The sequence below is a fragment of the Theropithecus gelada genome, chromosome 13 (assembly GCF_003255815.1).
Source record: "Theropithecus gelada isolate Dixy chromosome 13, Tgel_1.0, whole genome shotgun sequence".
NCBI classification, from domain to species: domain Eukaryota; kingdom Metazoa; phylum Chordata; class Mammalia; order Primates; family Cercopithecidae; genus Theropithecus; species Theropithecus gelada.
Window position 1 is genome coordinate 32,038,849 of NC_037681.1, and position 19,481 is coordinate 32,058,329.

Genomic DNA, 19,481 nt, shown 5'->3' on the forward strand with positions numbered 1-19,481 from the left:
TGATGCCATCTTTTTCATAGGACACATAAATGATAACATCACAAAGCATTGACTGTAGTCAACAATGTGATGAGAAATATGTAGACAATCATACAAAAACTAGAAAGCATTTATGGAGTGTGTAGAGGGGAAGGAGGTGGGTGTGGGCACTAGACTGGGTCTGTGGTCTCCCTCCTCTGTCTTGACTATGGGACCTCTGCTAGCCTCAGCTTGCTTGTCTGTAAAATGCAGATGCAAGGACCTGCCCGCCTGTAGCCATCTTTTCGAAGCACAACAGGGACTCTGATTTAATTCTTTCACTTGTGGGTATCTGCTGCACATCTCCATGCTCCCTAGCGTCTCAGGATCCCCTTCTTTAGTTTCACCATCTGCTCCTCTCTACCCACAGCCCCCACTGCACTGCGCACTGGCCCGCATTAAACTTGCAGTGGCCGGGCTATGCTCTGCCCTCCTGGCCTCTGCGCTGCACGGCTGCCCTTCCTGCTGCTTGGAGTTTTCCTTTCTCTGCTTTACCTGGAAAGCCCTGTGGCCCTCCAGGACGAAGGCCAGCTGCCCCCTCTTCCAGGAGATGCCCTGCTTTTCCTGCAGGCTCCCCGACCCCTCCTTTTTGCATCTCCTCCACCAGCTTGCAGCTATGCCTCATGGGCAGGGGCCTTCGCTGCACCCAGAGTGCCTCCCTGCACCGCAGCCCACTCCTGTCTCCTCAGTGCCCTGTCCGTGGTGGGGGCCTGGAAGATAGTAGTGAATGAGTGAATGGCTGGGGAGAGGTGATCATGGGAACACACTTTACACACTGCGAAGTGCTGGGCAAATGTCAGGGATGGTTATTTCGGTGCATTCTCAGCCTGTGTGTTTTGAAACAGGCTCCACCTTGGAGAAGAGAAGCCCCATGAAAAGGGAGAGGTCCCACTCCCACGACTCAGCATCCTCGTCCCTCTCCTCCAAGGCGTCCGGTGAGTCTTCCCATGCGGGAAGGACCAGATCAGCGAACTGGTTTTTGAGGTTTCAGAGAATGAAAAGAAACATATATAGGGCTATTTGCTGATCCTTTATTTTCCATCAGAACTGGAAAGATAAGGAAATCTTTGAAGCACTGGACTCTAGAGAGTAAATGTTCTGGTGAACTTGGGATCGGAGAACTTGAAGACTGAGCAAGACTGTAGGGTTCCACTGCCCCTGTCCTCAGGTGAAGACCATGGACGCTGCCCCTCACTGTGGCTGGGGCCTCAGGCTGAGTCTGGCCATGTTAGGGGCGGGTCCCTGGGTATTATCCCTGCTGCTGTTAGCTTGGGAAAACCCCGTGCCCTGTGGAGAGAGCAGCTGAGCACAAGGAGAGAAATAGACACGGAGACTTCACTGGGGGAAGAGCAACAAAAGGCAATACAAGCTCATGAGCCCTCCATGTAGCCAGAGCCACAGGAAGTGGGCAGTGCCAATCATAGGCTTTACACGGTCTCTGCCCTAAGGGGTCCGTCTGTCTCCGAGAGCGGTCAGGACCACGAACATGAAAGAGTGTCCCGTCTTCCCGCCACAAGCATTATGAGGGCCTCCTTGCTATCTGGATCAGCCCTAGGATAAATGAGATGTAGACCTGACCTCAAGGAACGAACTCATCGTTCTCATAAAAGACGTGTTATTTTGCAGTCGTTTTTCGCATACATTTTCACTTCACATATGAGGAAGTCTGTACTTTTGTCCCAAGGCAGAGGGCAGATTTCAGGGTAGGTGAGGTTACCACAGGTTTGAGAGAGCAGCTGACCCCCAACCAGGCCTAGCAGAAGGTGTTATAAATGGAGGAAGCCTTAAGGGCTGAGAGGCTCAGGGGCGAAACGCACAGGGCCTGGGTGCAGGGACAGGTGCGGTGGCCGCAGGCCCCCATTGCGGGAGGCAGGGAGGCACCTAGCTGTGGCTGGGGGAACAGCTGAGAGTCGCTGCTGTTTGATCTGGGATGGGGAAAGGTCAGAGGTCAGAGCCCACCAGGAGACAGACTGGGGGCATCTTCTTTTTCCCTCATCTCCTGTGCTGTGCTCCCAGACATCCCCGATGGAGTCAGCACTGAGCCTCTTCACCCTCAGCCCAGAGCTCAGAGACCGAAAGAAGCCCTGCCTCATAGGCTGGAGCTCAGTCAGAAAAGCCAGCGCTGCAACCACTGGGTCTGTTTGCCTGAAACACAAGTACAGGAGGCCTGGGGCAGAAACAGGAGCCACCGGCAAGCTCTGGGACAGCTCACTCCTGGGACGAGTCGCCCCTGAGATGGGCCACTCCTGGGACGAGTCGCCCCTGAGATGGGCCACTCCTGGGACAGGTCACTCCTGGGATTGGTCACTCCTGGGACAGGTACCTTCTAGGACGTCCCTGACCAGGTTCATCTCTCCGCAGGTTCAGCGCTCGGTGGTGAGTCCTCGGCTCAGCCCACAGGGCTCCCCCAGGGAGAGCATGCCAGGTCGCCCCAGCCCTGTGGCCCCACAGAGGAGGGCAGAGCCCCTGGTGAGAAACAGAGGCCCCGGGCAAGTCAGGGGCCACCGTCGGCCATCAGCAGGCACAGTCCTGGGCTGACACCCCAGCCTGACTGCAGTCTCAAGACCAGCCAGAGGAGTGTCCAGGTGTCGGTCACCTCGTCGTGCTCCCAGCTGTCCTCCTCCTCGGGCTCGTCCTCCTCATCCGTGGCGCCTGCTGCCGGCACGTGGGTCCTGCAGGCCTCCCAGTGCTCCCTGACCAAGGCCTGTCGCCAGCCGCCCGTCGTCTTCTTGCCCAAGCTCGTGTACGACATGGTTGTGTCCACTGACAGCAGCGGCCTGCCCAAGGCTGCCTCCCTGCTGCCCTCCCCCTCAGTCATGTGGGCCAGCTCTTTCCGCCCCCTGCTCAGCAAGACCATGACGTCCACCGAGCAGTCCCTCTACTACCGGCAGTGGACGGTGCCCCGGCCCAGCCACATGGACTACGGCAACCGGGCCGAGGGCCGCGTGGACGGCTTCCACCCCCGCAGGCTGCTGCTCAGCGGCCCCCCTCAGGTGGGTGTTGCTCGCTGCCCCAGCACAGCCCCGGACTGGGGGGTCCTCGCACTCCCATCTGGAGGGCAGGCATGGGGGTGACCGCACCCGCGTCTTCACTTTTCACGCTTCCCATGATGGAATCTTCTCCAATGGCCTGGAGTGGACCAGAGGGAGGAGGGCGGGACTCATCTGCCACTCAGGGCTGGTGGCTTCCATTCCTTCCTGTGTGATGTTGGGGGTGGACGGGAGACCTCTCTGGGTGTATCAGACTACGGTTCCTCACCCCACGTCATCTCACTCGGCCAGTGCGCATGTTCTCTAACAAATAGAAACAAAACTCTGGGTTCTCCACTGGAAGGTTTTGGTGAACCATGGACGGAGAACTGGGGGTTCTGTTTCCCCGTCGCAGCCCTCCCCCAGTGCATGGTGTTTCCTTAATAGCGAAAGTCCATTTCACCTCTCAATGGCAGAATCTCCTGGGCGTGAGCATGTGGGGAGGAGGAGGGCCGGGGACTGAGGTCTGCTCTTCAGAACGGAGCTGGGCTTTGGGGTTGGAATGCGGTTCAGTATCCATTTGTGTCTTAAACTTGCGCAATGAACAATATTACTTTTTCTGATTTAAAAAGGACAAAAGAAAATGTTTCTTACCGAGGAGTCTCCCTTCTTCCACACCCTCACACTATTGGATATTATCAATTTAAAATTGTTGTCTCTTTGATAGGTGAAAAATAATACATTACAGTTTTACTAGTAAGATTGACATTTTCTTTTATTTTTACTGGTCATTGCTACTTCTTTTTCAGTGATTTTCTGGTTTTTCTTATTTGTTTTTCCTTTAGGCCATTTGATTTTTTCTTGTTGATTTGTAGAAGCGCTTTAGATATTACAGATTTTTGTCCTTTGTTTATCATCTGTATTGCAGATTTTTTCTCTGAAGCTTCCCTGTGCTTGGGTGTCATGTTTTCCTCTGTAAACTTAGTTATTTCCATTCATTGGCATTTGCTGAGTTGTAGCATGAACCAGGCGTTGGGCTCGGTGCTTGGAAAGCACGTCCCTGGAGTGGCTCTCTTATTTATTATTGTTATTATTTATTATTATTGTTATTTTTCTGACAGAGTCTCGCTCTGTCGCCAGGCTTGAGTGCAGTGGCACGATCTCGGCTCACTGCAGCCTCTGCCTCCCGGGTTCAAGCGATTCTCTTGCCTCAGCCTCCTGAGTAGCTGGGACTACCGGTGGATGCCATCACGCCTGGCTAATTTTTGTATTTTTAGTAGACACGAGGTTTCACCATGTTGGCCAGGATGGTCTCGATCTCTTGACCTCGTGATCCACCCGCCTCGGCCTCCCGAAGTGCTGGGATTACAGGCATGAGCCACCCCGCTTGTAGTGGCTCTTTATACAGGGGTGCAAGGAGGGTACTGGGCCAGACCATGAGTACTTCTCAACAGTAATAACCAAAATGAACTAAGATTAATAGGAGGTATGCTACCCTGAAGCTTGGCTGGGGAAGCAGGGAACTCTGTGTTACAGGAAGCAGGAGAAGGAAGAAGAAAGTCGTTCTTTTCCTGGGTTTAGAAGGAGAAATACAAGAAGCACTTTTAAAAAATGTCTTATGCAATGAATTTTGCTGTCTTGTACAGATATATGGATTAAGACAAGCAATTTGCAAGATTCATAAGACATTATGTTTCATAGTATCCTATTTTTTGGAAGCAGCTTTCTTCGGCTTATGATAAAATTCTATTTCTAACAGCTGAAAAATGCGACTGGTTAAAATCTAGAGATGCATTTGCGATGATATTTAAGCAGGAAGGCCTCATGCTCATGGGAGTCCATTTGTCCACCTGCCATGCTTGTTCCCTTCAAATATCTTTGCATCCACGGGGCTCTCATTTTAAAGACAGGATCTTCAAGTGAGGCAGATGGCAGGAGCCATGCCAGGTGTTCAGCCGGTGCCTGGCACATGGATAGGGCTTCCTCACTGGGGGTTTTAACTCCCATACCTTTACAGATCGGGAAGACAGGCGCCTACCTGCAGTTCCTCAGTGTCCTGTCCAGGATGCTTGTTCGGCTCACGGAAGTGGATGTCTATGACGAGGAGGAGATCAATATCAGTGAGTTATCTGTTTGGGGATACGTGGGCTTGGAACCACCTGCATCACTTTCTCAAGTGACTTTAATTTTATATTTCACTTTCTAGATGGAATTCTCAGATTCATGATCAGACTCATCCCAAGGACCTTATAGGGGGTGCTATTTATCTTGTAGTCATTTTTCTCAGTATCAGGCCTTTGCTGTAGGGATACGATTACGATTAGTAGATGACTGTTTACTGAGTACCTTCTGCATGTGGAGTGCTGAACTTGATACTTTGCATAAGTTACCATGTTAATTTCCTAGGCCCAGTGTGAGGTAGATGTTCCATTCTCCTCATAAATCACATGCCTGGGAGCCCAGCTGAGTAGTGGCAGGGCTGGATGGAATTAGATTTGACTGCTGCCTCTGCAAAGCAGACTTACCTCTCAGGGGAGGTTTCCTGCTCAGGCAGCTGGGCAGGGAGGTCAGTGTCTTGGGGCACAATAGAAATACGGGAAATGTGGGGGAAATCCTGTTCTCGTTTCCAGAACAGAGTTTACCCTGATTAAGATCAGCTTCTTGGCCTGCTGCGGTGGCTCACGCCTGTAATCCCAGCACTCTGGGAGGCCGAGGCGGGCAGATCATGAGGTCAGGAGATCGAGACCATCCTGGCTAACACGGTGAAACCCTGTCTCTACTAAAAATACAAAAAAATTAGTCGGGTGTGGTGGCGGGCGGCTGTAGTCCCAGCTACTCGGGAGGCTGAGGCAGGAGAATGGCGTGAACCCGGGAGGCGGAGCTTGCACTGAGCTGAGATCGCGCCACTGCACTCCAGCCTGGGCGACAGAGGGAGACTCCATCTCAAAAAAAAAAAGATCAGCTTCTTTTTGAGCTCGTATAAAATAACCTCCCCTGTTTCCTCATCATCACTCCTCCCAGGGGCTCATAAACTTGGTCTGGTCAATGAGTCTGCTGTGCTGGGAGAGCGAGCTTGTCAGATAGTCCTGTCTGTGTTGTGGAGAGCTTGCCAGCCAGCTGCACCGGTGCTGAAGGGCACTTGGTGCGGTGCTGTCAACTGTGCTTCAGTTTTGATTTGGAGAAAATCTGGAGCCAAGGAAACCCGTCCAGCCCTCGGCCTTCCCTCCCAGGAAAGGAGAGGCTCTTCAGCCTGGCTCTGAGTTTTCTAAGGTTTCCCCACAGTTTGGAACCACATTTCAGATGAAGTCTGCAGCCCTGCTGAATTTGTCTCCTTTCTTTCTTGGACATACCAGTGATAAAGACAGAATCTGAACCCAGTTTGTTCAATGATAAAGCCCATTCTTTAAATCTTATCTCTTTCGTTGAATAGGGATAATTTCTGTTTTATAGGGTTTTATAGGGATTAAATGTGACACACACAGAACACCAAGACCTTTTTTTTTTTTTTTTTAAAGGCAGAGTCTAGCTCTGTTGCCCAGGCTGAAGTGCAGTGGTACCATCTCGGCTCACTGCAACCTCCACCTCCCAGGTTCAAGTGATTCTCTTGTCTCAGCCTCTGGAGTAGCTGGAATTATAGGCATGTGCCACCATGCCCGGCTAATTTTTGTATTTTCAGTATAGACAGGGTTTCACCATGTTGACCGGGCTCGTCTCGAACTCCTGACCTCAACTGATCCACCCACCTCAGCCTCCCAAAGTTCTGGGATTACAGGTGTGAGCCACCATGCTTGACCAAAACCTATTAAATATTCATAGGCATTTCTCCCCTGCCTTCCTATGGACATGCACTCTGCGCATGTGTGCACTATAGTAGGACATGTATTTAATATAATCAACATGTTTTATAATTTGAGTTGGCCCAACTAGATTTTTCTACCTTTTAGCTGACAGACATTTAGTAAGCACCATAGACTACAATGATCACCATGTGAGATGAGACATGGCAAATGGAAAACTGGTTTGGACTACGAGTGTTGTTGGCACCAGAAGGGAGAAGGCCCTGGGCTGGAGCACTCCAAGAGCCTTTCTACAGGTGGAGTGACAGGAGCTGAGCCATATTGGCTGGGGAGCATTTAGATAGAGGCAAGAAAGGAAGCTATGCAGGTTTTGCTGGCTTTGGCCACCAGTGTGGTCACCTGGGGAGATGGGCTGGAGTGAAGCACAGGGCTGAGGTCCTCTGGGTCAGGACTCTGGCCGGAGTGGAAGTCAGACTTAGGACAGGAGAGCAAAGCCATTCTCACAGCAAACATCACAAGGCTGTTCCTCTGGATGGAGATAGCTCTGAATCCACGTTCTTGCCTCATTAGAACAATCCTGAAAATGGAATATGTGTCAGGAGCCTTGCAGATACAATGGGGTGTCCCAGCAGCCCACGGACTCAATAACAATTGCACTCCAAGCATCATCCTTTGTGCACATTTAAAATGTAGTCGTGCACCACGTAATGATGTTTTGGTCAACAGACTGCATCTGTGACACTGGTCCCATGAGATTCTAGGGTAACTGAAAAATTCCTATCACCTAGTGATATCGTAGTCATCGGAATGCTGTGGCAAGAGGCATTCCTCAAGTGTTTGTAGCGATTCTGGTGTAAATAAACCTGCACTGCCAGTACTGTCAAAAGTCTAGCACATACAATTATGTACAGTACATAGCACTTGATAATTACAAGCAGCTGTTACTGGTTTATGTATTTACCATACTTTTATGGTACTCTACTCCTACTTATTAAAAAGCAGTTAACTGTAGAACAGCCTTGGGCAGGTCCTTCAGGAGAGACTTCAGAAGAAGGCATTGTTCTCATAGGAGATGACAGCTCCATGAATGTTACTGCCCCTAAAGACCTTCTAGTGGGGCAAGGCTGGGAGTTTGAGACCAACCTGGCGAACATGGTGAAACCCCATCTCTACTAAAGGTACAAAAATTAGCCGGATGTGTTAGCACGCACCTGTAATTTCAGCTACTCCAAAGCCTGAGACAGGAGAGTCGCTTGAACCCGGGAGGTGGAGGCTGCAGTGAGCCGAGATGGTGCCACTGTACTCCAGCCTGGGTGACATAGCGAGACTCTGTCTCAAGAAAAATGACAACAACAATAAAAACAAAAGTAGAAAAATTAAAATATTAAGCTCATAGAATGAGAATATCAAGAAAGAAGACATTTTTGATCAGTTGTACAATGTATTTGTTTTAAGCTAAGTGTTATTACAAAAGAGTCAAAGAGTTAAAAAGGTTATAAAGTAAAAAAGTTATCAAAACCACAATGAAATACCATCTCACACCAGTTAGAATGGCAATCATTAAAAAATCAGGAAACAACAGGTGCTGGAGAGGATGTGGAAAAATAGGAACACTTTTACACTGTTGGTGGGACTGTAAACTAGTTCAATCATTGTGGAAAATAGTGTGGCGATTCCTCAAGGATCTAGAACTAGAAATACCTTTTGACCCAGCCATCTCATTGCTGGGTATATACCCAAAGGATTATAAATCATGCTGCTATAAAGACACATGCACACGTATGTTTATTGTGGCACTATTCACAATAGCAAAGACTTGGAACCAACCCAAATGTCCATCAGTGACAGACTGGATTAAGAAAATGTGGCACATATACACCATGGAATACTATGCAGCCATAAAAAAAGGATGAGTTCGTGTCCTTTGTGGGGACATGAATGCAGCTGGAAACCATCATTCTCAGCAAACTATCGCAAGAACAGAAAACCAAACACTGCATGTTCTCACTCATAGGTGGGAATTGAACAATGAGAACACTTGGATACAGGAAGGGGAACATCACACATCGGGACCTATTGTGGGGAGGGGGTATGGGGGAAGGATAGCATTAGGAGATATACCTAATGTAAATGACGAGTTAATGGGTGCAGCACACCAACATGGCACATGTATACATATGTAAGAAACCTGCATGTGTGCACATGTACCCTAGAACTTAAAGTATAACTAAAAAAAAATTATAGTAAGCTACGGTTAACTTATTATTGAAGAAAGAAAAATATCATTTATAAATCGAGTGTATCCTAAGAGGAGAGTGTAAAGTCTCCAGTAATGCACGGCCATGTCCTAGGCCTTCACATTTGCTCACCGCTTACTCACTGACTCACCCGGAACAAGTGCCAGTCCTGCAAGCCCCGGGCATAATGGGTGCCCGGTATAGTGCACCCTTTTACATTTTTTATACCATATTTTCCCTATGCCTTTTCTATGTTTAGATACACAAATTCTCTTTTTTCTTTTTTTTTTTTGAGGTGGATTTTTGCTCTTGTCACCCAGGCTGGAGTGCAATGGCGAGATCTGGGCTCACTGCAACCTCTGCCTCCTGAGTTCGAGTGATTCTCCTGCCTTAGCCTCCTGAGTAGCTGGAATTACAGACACCCACCACCATGTCTGGCTGATTTTTGTATTTTTAGTAAATACGGGGTTTCACCATGTTGGCCAGACTGGTCTCAAACTCCTGAGCCTAGGTGATCCACCTGCCTCGACCTCCCAAAGTACTGGGATTACAGGCATGAGCCACCGCGCCTGGCCAAGATACACAAATGCTTCACATTGTGTTACAATTACCTGCAGTATTTAGTGCCATAACGTGCTATATAGCAAGCTTGTCCAACCCACGGGCTGCATGTGGCCTAGGACAGCTTTGAATGTGGTTCAACATACATTTGTAAACTTTCTGAAAACATTATGAGATTTCTTTTTGCAATTTTTTTTTTTAAGCTCAACAGCTATCATTGGTGTTAGTGTATTTTATGTGTGGCCCAAGACAATTCTTCCAATGTGGCCCAGGGAATCCAAAAGATTGGACACCCATGCTCAGAGGTTTGTAGCCCAAGACCAGTAGGCTACACCACATATCCTAGTGTGTAGCAGGCTGTGCCGTGTAGGTGTGTAAGTGCACTCTAGGATGTTAGCACAGTGACAGAATCGCCTGATGTCACATTTCTCAGAACGTATTCTGTGTTGTTCAGCGACGCATGACTGTAAATCGTTTTCACTTCCTATTTTGTCACATCTATGTTTCTACCAATCTTGCAGACCTCAGAGAAGAATCTGACTGGCATTATCTCCAGCTTAGCGACCCCTGGCCAGACCTGGAGCTGTTCAAGAAGTTGCCCTTTGACTACATCATTCATGACCCGAAGTATGAAGATGCCAGCCTGATTTGTTCACACTATCAGAGTATAAAGAGTGAAGGTCAGACTTTGAATCTCTCGTTTCACCTTCCAAAGTGTATGGGCACAGCCTCTTGAAGGGACGAGCTGGATTTTGTTAGGCATAAAATCAGGTGGTGATGAATTAACCTGCCATACGTAGTACAGAACTGAGGTCACCACCTCCCTGTATGAGGAAGGGAGGAATGGGAACCTGTGAATTGAAGAGTGTTGCTCAGGAAGTGCTAAGTGATGATGATGACACCCTTGCTGATTTGTCACTATTGGAATATTCTGAAGACTCTGGTTAATATAAGATAAAAGATGTGTATGTTTACTTACTAATTTGGAATTGTCAAAATGGGTACACGTGTTCACCTCTCCTCCCCCGATGTCTTGATTTTTCCCTCCCCCTTAGGGATCCCCAACATCTGTGGTGTGCTGACACTGCAGTGTACCGGGGCCAGCGTGATTATAAACTTAGATTAGAAAGATTTGGTAAATGCCATGAGAAAGGAAATGACTGTATTGTCCATTTCACACTGCTGCTGACAGACATACCTGAGACTGGGTAATTTATAAAGAAAAAGAGGGTTAATGGACTTACAGTTCCATGTGGCTGAGGAGGCTTCACAATCATGGTGGAAAGCGCAAGGCACGTCTTACATAGCAGCAGGCAAGAGAGAATGAGAGCCCAGCAAAAGGGGAAACCCCTTATAAAACCATCACATCTTGTGAGACTTACTCTGTACCATGAGGGCAGTATTAGGGAAACTGCCCCCATGATTCAGTTATCTCCCATCAGGTCCCTCCCACAACATGTAAGAATTATGGGAGCTACAATTCAAGATAGATTTGGGTGGGGACACAGACAAACCATATCAGTGACCCACGAGACTCCATTTTAAACCAACAACTTTATCATCTTTGCTATCAGAATAGATCCCTTGCACCAAGGATCCTTCTTGTAGGCCAGTCTCTAATGAAGGCAGAGTGTTAAAATCTTAATCGGCCAGGTCATTTGAAAAACAAGCCGGGGCCAGATGTGGTGGCTCACGCCTGTAATCTCAGCACTTTGGGAGGCTGAGGTGGACGGATCACCTGAGGTCAGGAGTTCGAGACCAGCCTGGCCAACATGGCAAAACCCCATCTCTACAAAAAATGCAAAACTTAGCCAGGTGTGGTGGCATGCACCTGTAATCCCAGCTACTCAGGAGGCTGAGGCAGGAGAATCACTTGAACCTGCGAGGCGGAGGTTGCAGTGAGCTGAGATCATGCCACTGTACTCCAGCCTGAGTGACAGAGCAAGACCTTGTCTCCAAAAACCAAACAAAAAAAGAAAAACAAGGGACAGTTCATCTGCATTCAGTGCTGGCATGTTAAGTTGGCAATCGATTTAAATTGTATAGTGGATCTTTACATAGGTGCTGATGAAATGTTTTTAGTCTACAGTAAGACATGATATGGACAGTGCCTTAATTAGTTTATTCCACTGACACTTTTGTGGTCCTTCATTGTCTCCTTTGACCAGCTGTCACATCAGGGCCCAGGGAGGTGAGAGGCAGTCCTCCCCAACAGAACAGAATCCTGTCGTCTGGGCATTTTGAGCATTTTGGTTTCTGTTTGAGCAGGCAGGGGATAATATTTGCTTTGCTCCCTGCTGCTTTTTAATCCTGGGGAATTTGGTGCAGACAGAGGGATGTCCCGGAAGCCGGAGGACCTTTATGTGCGGCGTCAGACGGCGCGGATGAGACTGTCCAAGTACGCAGCATACAACACTTACCACCACTGCGAGCAGTGCCACCAGTACATGGGCTTCCACCCCCGCTACCAGGTAGGCCCTAGCAGCTCCCCACCAGGCGTTTCACCTTGGCCCACATCCATTCCCCTGCTCTCTCACGCTTTCATTCCAGAGTAGGAGATAGAGAGTTCTGGAAGCCCTGGATTCCTGGTCTATTTGCATCCTCTGTTCCCTTCAATTGTCTGTGGAATTATTGCTGGAACTAGAGCACCATGGTTCTCCTGGGGTTGTGTGTTTATCAGTGGCCAAGTTACCTAGCCGTGGAAGTGGTCATCATCTTTAGGTCCCAGTGATTTCAGAAGTTAGTCCAATGCAGCAGATGCTCACCAGGTACTTATTCTGTACCAGGTACTGGGGGTGCAGAGCTGAATCAACTCTGTCCCCATCCTCCACACTCAGTCTAGGAGGGAGATGTGCACATAAGCAAAACGTAATGATGTGAAGCAGGCAAAAAGAGTACTATGGTTGAAGCACAGAAATCCATTGATAAGAGGAGGAATTTGCATTTATTGAGCACCTACTGCATGCTAGATAATGTGCCTAGGCACTTTTTATATATCAATCTCTCCCAACCTTTTATGCAATAGAAAATATTTATCCTGGACACATAGAAATGGATAAGGCTCCTGACCCAGGGCTCTGGCTGCCTCAGGCTCTGGTGGGTCACCTGAAGCCCTGCTGGCCACTCACGGTGCACTGGATGGGAACTGTCCTGTCTAGTGTCCTATTTATTTCACACTAAAATTTCATTGTCCCTGTTTTATAAATGAGGATCCTGTTTGGGTGGGGAGCAGAAGAGAGAAGATTTGGAAGAATTAATAAGAATTTGCCAAGGGGCCAAGAATTAATAAGATGAAGGGAGAGGGACAGCACGTGTGGGAGAGGGGAGGTGGGGTTTCCGGGGGATGGGAAGTGATGTGGGTTGGGTGTTTCTGGAACCCAGACTTTGGGGTGGGTACACTCAGCCACGAAACTCGGAGGGTAGGCAGAGGCCAGACCACAAAACGCCTGGTGGGCACCGTGGAGAGGAACGAGGACTCTTTCAGCAGGAACTCCAAGTGCAGCCCAGTGTGGGCAGAGCTGTGTTTAGACTGGTCTCTTAGTCCCATAGAGGTGTGTGGAGTGCCTGGGAGGCTGGTTATTTATAAACAGGGAAGAGGATTTATTTTAAATGGAGTATTTCTTTTCATTTCAGACCCAAGCAAGGGACAGAGGGGTGGAGGGAGAGGACCAGAGTTGGCGGGAGCTAGTCAGATGCCTGGCTGGGGAGCAGAGGCGTGTAGGGCAGCTGATGTCTTGGGCTGCTTTCAGAAAGGCCTGAGGCAAGAGCACTGGCCTCTCTTTCCATCCCTTTTGCAGAGGGAAACAGCCTCTGTCTGCCTGGCTTTGAGCTTGGCTGCCGGGGACGCAGCACTTTGAGTATGCAATTGTACTGTAGATGAAAGAAAGAACATATGAGCAATTTTTTGAGGGTCAAAATAATCAGTAATCCCATTTGTTCCAGATAAACTCTCCTAACATTTTGTTTCTTGGAGATGTAGTTTTTCTTTCAAGGCAAACAAAAGCATATGTGAAAACACGTCCTTGATTTTGAAATGTAGGGAACTGAAAGGGACTGAAGGGTGTCAGTCCCCAGTCATCCCTGTCAGTGTCGGGAGTGGGTGGTGCCGTCAGGACCTCGGGCTGCATCAACAGACACCAGAGCACAGAGGAGGAGGAGAGGCAGCCGGCTGGGCTGCGCCTGGCCTGTGTTCTCAGGGGTGTGCAGGTCTGGGGGCCACAGTGGAAGACGAGGAGGCCTGGGACGCTGAGGGGGCTTGAAACCAGCTGGTGCTGGTGCAGAGGCTGTGTGACCCACTGGCTGCCGTCTCCATGTGGCCCGCACCTGCTCATTCTGTTTTCTTTTCCAAGACTCCCTTGACCTTTTTTATGAAACTGCCTCAGTGTGTCCTCCTTAACTGCCTCCCCCAGTCAAAATCCCTTTGTCCCTCATCTCTGCTCCCAAAGAAAGAGCTCTGTGGGTCTAGCAGAGCCATGGCAGAGATTAAAGCAGTGTGTGCTCGTCCGCCTCCTCCCCTGGGGACCCTGGGATGCATGCAGAACACAAGCTAGGAGGGGATGTCAGTAGGGAGGGCTGTGAGTCGGTGGGGTCCTAAGAGGATGTTCAAGCTGAGGGCAAAGCTGGGCTGGAAGTCACACCCAGAGCAGCACGTGCGCAGATGTGGGGTGTGAGGCTCCTGGGAAATGGAGGCTGGAGGAGGTGACTAAGGGCACAGCCAGACTTGGTGACAGGAGTGAGTCCAAGGTCTCTGAATGTCAGTTTCCACATCTGTAAAATGGGGATGATGACAGTACTGCTTTGTAGGATTGTTAATGGCAGCACACAGGACAGAACGGTGCCAGGCGAGAAGTGTTATGGGAGTGTCCAGGCATATGCAGCTAGTGTTAATATGCGATTGCATGTAACTGTGATGGAAAAATACACGTATTAGAATTACAAATGAGCTCTGTAGCATGAATGCTTTAGTTGGTGACCCAGAACAGGGCTCTAGTTCAAAGCCACGGGAACCAAAAAGCTTGCTGCCTGCGCGGCACAGCGGGGTGGGGCCCCATGCGGACTGAGGATGGGAGCAGGCTCTCGCCGTGGCTGTGTGGTCTCAGGTGTGCTTGACCTGTCAACAGACCTGGGTGTCTATACTTTTCACTGGAGTCACCCTGTGGGTTTCTTGTGCTGTAGGGAAGAGGTGACCGTGAACTGCACATTGTCACAGCAGGGTGGGCCTGGGGTCTTCCAGAAAGCAGGCCGAACTCTGACGGCAAGCTCTGTCCTTTCCCCCACACCCCAGCTGTATGAGTCCACCCTGCACGCCTTTGCCTTCTCTTACTCCATGCTAGGAGAGGAGATCCAGCTGCACTTCATCATCCCCAAGTCCAAGGAGCACCACTTTGTCTTCAGCCAACCTGGAGGCCAGCTGGAGAGCATGCGACTGCCCCTCGTGACAGACAAGGTACTGGCTCAGAGACCTAGTGGGGCAGATCCAAGTGGCTTCAAGTGGGGACTGAGCGGGGGACTAGAGACAGAGCTGCCTGATGAGGGAGTGCAGGCACCGATACAGGGACTGAACTTGGAGGAGGCTGGTGTCGCACACAGGCTCTGGAGTCACTCCAATTCAAGCCTCAGCCTTGCTCTACCATTTACTAGTTGTGTATTTGAACATGTCACTTAGTATCTGCAAGCCTTGATTTCCTCATTGTAGTGTTGAACAGTAGTAACTTGCAAAAGCTTGTGGTGAAAACTATTTGGAATAACTGATGAAAGGCCCTAGCTCCGTGCCTGGAAGATAACAGGAGCTGGGTAGATGTTCATCTGCTCCATCTTTTCTTGAATGCTCTGCCAGGTAACATTTCGCGTAGGCTTAGGTAGAACAGTACAGTGAATCCTCTAGAACCCATTACCAACTCCAGCAATTGCTAACTCATGGCCAGCCCTGTTTCATCCGTCCCTCTCTCCTCTTCTTCCTTCCTGTTTTGTTTGGAAGTAAATCCCAGACCTCAAATCATGTCATCTATCTATAGATATTTATACCTGTAGATATAGATATCTCAGTGTGTCTCTCTAAAAGACACATTTCCTTTTATCTTTTGAAGAGATTGTTCTGAATGTTCCATTGTCTCTGACCATTCTTACAGAGATGCTCCTTGTAGAGCTTTTGGTTTGACAGTGCTCACCTGATCATCTCAGAGTCAGCTGGCTGCTCCTTACCCAGCCCCACTCAAGGCAGGCCATGTGGAGAAGCTGCTTTTCCTTCTCCAGAGTGCCAGGCACCTGTGCAGTTGCACCTGGCCTTTCAGACCCAGCAGCCTGTTATTAAGCAATGAAAATATTTGTAATGTACCCAACAGGCCTTCATTGTAAGGTACCTCCTAACCCACGGGCTGGGGTTGGGTGTTGCGGTGAAATTCCATGGATGAAATATGAGAGCTGGGGTTTCTCCACCACTCCACTCACCTTCCAGCCTTCCTGGCGGAGCTGGCCGTGAGCACCAGTGCTTCACAGTGTTTGGCAGGTGCTTTGAGGAATTCAGAGGGAGCAGAGGGCCTACCTCTGCCAGATGAACTTATTGTTAAGGAAGGAGTTGAAGAAAACAGTTATTTACATAAAAGATATAACAACCCGAGTGGATAGCTAAGCTCTATGGGGCAGCGATTAGGGGTGTTGTGTGTTCATAGTGTATGGAAAATGCAAGGCATGCATGAATAATGAGTACTCTGGGCATAACATTAGATTCTAATATGAGAGGGTAATGAATTTGGTTAATCGCTATATGCCAGTTAGTTTCTGTTGCCTAACACACCATTCCCAAATAAGCATTAGCTTTGGGATCTGTGGGCTAGCAGGTTGGGCTTGCTTCAGCCAGGTGGTTTTCTGGGCTCGGTTGTACTCACTCACTCGTGTTGACAGTGAGCCAGCAGGTTGTCTGCGGGCTGGCTGGTGGCCTCAGCTAGGCTGTTCAGCTCTCCTCCAAGTGGTCTCTCATCGTCCAGCAGGCTAGCCCGGGCTTGTGCATAGGAGAGTTCTGAGGGGAGTGGAACATGTAAGTCATCTTGAGGCTATGCCCAGGACTGGCACAAGGCCATTTTTCCTGCCTTTCACTGGGAAAAGCAAGTCACAAGGCTGAAAATTCCAGCAGTATGGAAATGGTCATCATTCTGTGATGGAAAATGCTGCAAAGTCATGTCAAGGGACTAATTGTGGCCACATTTACAAACACTCTACCTCATGATACCTGTACTTTGCAGAGCCATGAATATATAAAAAGTCCAACATTCACTCCAACCACTGGCCGTCACGAACATGGGCTCTTTAATCTGTACCATGCAATGGATGGTGCCAGCCATTTGCATGTGCTGGTCGTCAAGGAATACGAGATGGCGATTTATAAGAAATACTGGCCCAACCACATCATGCTGGTGCTCCCCAGTATCTTCAACAGCGCTGGAGTTGGTGAGTGTCCTTTAACATCATCTACTCAGTCAAACTCCTGTGAACGAACACTTGAGAGAGTATTCTAGAGACGAAAGTTAAACATGTGACATCAAGCCTTTTACTTTTGGACTTTTAAAGCTATTTTCATTTTGTTTGACTTTTTTATGCAGTCTTCCCCCTGGCCCCAGTGTTTGGTTATCCATTTAATGGATATTTTCTGTCTTTCGTTCTTTTTTTTTTTTTTTGAGATGGAATCTTGCTCTGTCGCCCAGGCTGGAGTGCAATGGTATGATCTCGGCTCATTGCAACCTCCGTCTTATGGGTTCAAGCTATTCTCCCACCTCAGCTGCCCGAGTAGCTGGCATTACAGACACCAACCATGACTCCCAGCTAACTTTTGTATTTTTGTAGAGACGGGGTTTCACCACATTGGCTAAGCTGGTCTCAAACTCGTGACCTCAGGTGATCTGCCTGCCTTGGCCTCCCAAAGTGCTGGGATTATAGACGTGAGCCACTGCGCCTGGCCAAATTGATATTTTCAATGGTTAGAGAAGAAAGCATAAGAAAGCAAATGTGTGTTCCACCTGGAGAGGAGTGTTTTCCTCCCTGTAGTTTTCTCTCCCTAGCCCGTGGGCCGTGTTCTGTGACAGGTGATGCATGTCAGGAAGGTCGGAGCTGGCTTGTCTGGGCGGCCTTGGCGGCAGGTCTGCCTGGGGTCTGCCTGCTGTGGGTGTGGGTGTGAGACAGCCCTGAGTCCAGTTGCTTCGCCCACTGTAGGTGCCGCCCATTTCCTCATCAAGGAGCTGTCGTACCATAACCTGGAGCTTGAGCGGAACCGGCAGGAGGAGCTGGGGATCAAGCCGCAGGACATCTGGCCTTTCATCGTGATCTCTGATGACTCCTGCGTGATGTGGAACGTGGTGGATGTCGACTCTGCTGGGGAGAGAAGCAGGTGAGGTGGCCTGACAGCACTGCCACCCTACGAAGGATGACCAACGAGTGTGCGCTCTCTGTATGGGGAATGCGCCCAGCCCTGAAGACCGGAGGGCCTCTCATAGTGGAAGGGGTGGGTGTGGTTCCCAGAGCCCTGGGTGTGGTAAAAGTGAGCTCACGTGCCAAGCCTGGGTTGCTTTTAATTTTAAAAAATTGTCTTTGGGCCAGGTGTGGTGGCTCATGCCTGTAATCCCAGCACTTTGGGAGGCAGAGGCGGGTGGATCACAAGGTCAGGAGATCGAGACCATCCTGGCTAACACAGTGAAACCCTGTCTCTACTGAAAGTACAAAAAAATTAGCCAGGCGTGGTGGCGGGCACCTGTAGTCCCAGCTACTCGGGAGGCTGAGGCAGGAGAATGGTATGAACCCGGGAGGCGGAGCTTGCAGTGAGTGGAGATGGTGCCTCCGCACTCCAGCCTGGGTAACACAGCGAGACTCTGTCTCAAAAAAAAAAAAATTGTTATTGAAGTATAATACAGAAAATCACACTATCCATTTAATATATAGACAAAAAGGAAAGTATAATACATATACAGAACTTTTCCCAAGCTGAGCACATTCATTTAACCAACTCCGATATTAAGAAAGGGACATTGCTGCCCCCGAGAAACTCCCTTCCTGCTGCCCCCAGCCCCACCCCTCCTCGCTAGCCTGACTGCTGACTCCTAGCTTTATTTGTATTTGCTGTGTGACTTTAAGCAAATGGCTAAATCATTTTGGGTTCTAGTTTCCTCATCTGCGATTAATACCTATGCCATGGGGTTGTTGTGAGAATTGACTAAATTATGGTCTGCAAATGTGTTCAGCACATAGAAGAAATGAGTGCCCGTGGGAAGCACCCAGCAGGGTGCCTGGCCCCTGGGGGCCTGTGCAGGGTACCGGCCTGTGCAGGTGTTCACGGCAGTCTCAGAGCCGGTACCACACTGCCTGGTCCCAAGGGCCTCGCTGCTGCTTGGTGTCAGCCTAGGGGCTCACTCTCCCTCCTTCGAGCAGGGAGTTCTCCTGGTCGGAAAGGAACGTGTCTTTGAAGCACATCATGCAGCACATTGAGGCTGCCCCCAACATCACGCACTACGCCCTGCTGGGCCTGCGGAAGTGGTCCAGCAAGACCCGGGCCAGCGAGGTGCGAGAGCCCTTCTCCCGCTGCCACGTGCACGACTTCATCATCCTGAACGTGGACCTGACCCAGAACGTGCAGTACAACCGGAACCGGTGAGCGCCTGCACCCGGGGCGGAGGAGGCGGCGGCCCTGGGGGCGCAGAGTCCTGAGTGAGGGCAGCCTCGGGCTGCAGAGGCGTCCTGGCGGTGAGCACTGGCCTGGCCTTGCTCTCCGTTGTCCCAGTTTTTTTAGTGCTGAATAATTTTGAGTATTCGCAGATCATTCAGCTTCATTCACCAATTCTCATGATGCTTTACTGAGTGAGTTACATTGGACTGTGTGTTTTGTTTTTCTTGCCTTTTTGATTCATCCTCCCAATACA

The 19,481-nt window shown here is 49.5% G+C and overlaps 1 protein-coding gene across 1 annotated transcript in view; it reads left to right on the forward strand.

Moving 5' to 3' along the window:
- The window catches only part of GREB1 (growth regulating estrogen receptor binding 1), an 85,498-nt gene that overhangs the window by 59,354 nt on the left and 6,663 nt on the right, over positions 1 to 19,481 (forward strand). Inside the window, exons 20-28 of the mRNA XM_025354066.1 lie at positions 864 to 953; positions 2,380 to 3,011; positions 5,005 to 5,107; positions 10,104 to 10,262; positions 11,911 to 12,053; positions 14,867 to 15,028; positions 16,821 to 17,025; positions 17,785 to 17,959; positions 18,994 to 19,212. Coding sequence (XP_025209851.1) covers positions 864 to 953; positions 2,380 to 3,011; positions 5,005 to 5,107; positions 10,104 to 10,262; positions 11,911 to 12,053; positions 14,867 to 15,028; positions 16,821 to 17,025; positions 17,785 to 17,959; positions 18,994 to 19,212 — 1,888 coding nt within the window. The remainder of the gene's footprint in view (positions 1 to 863; positions 954 to 2,379; positions 3,012 to 5,004; positions 5,108 to 10,103; positions 10,263 to 11,910; positions 12,054 to 14,866; positions 15,029 to 16,820; positions 17,026 to 17,784; positions 17,960 to 18,993; positions 19,213 to 19,481) is intronic.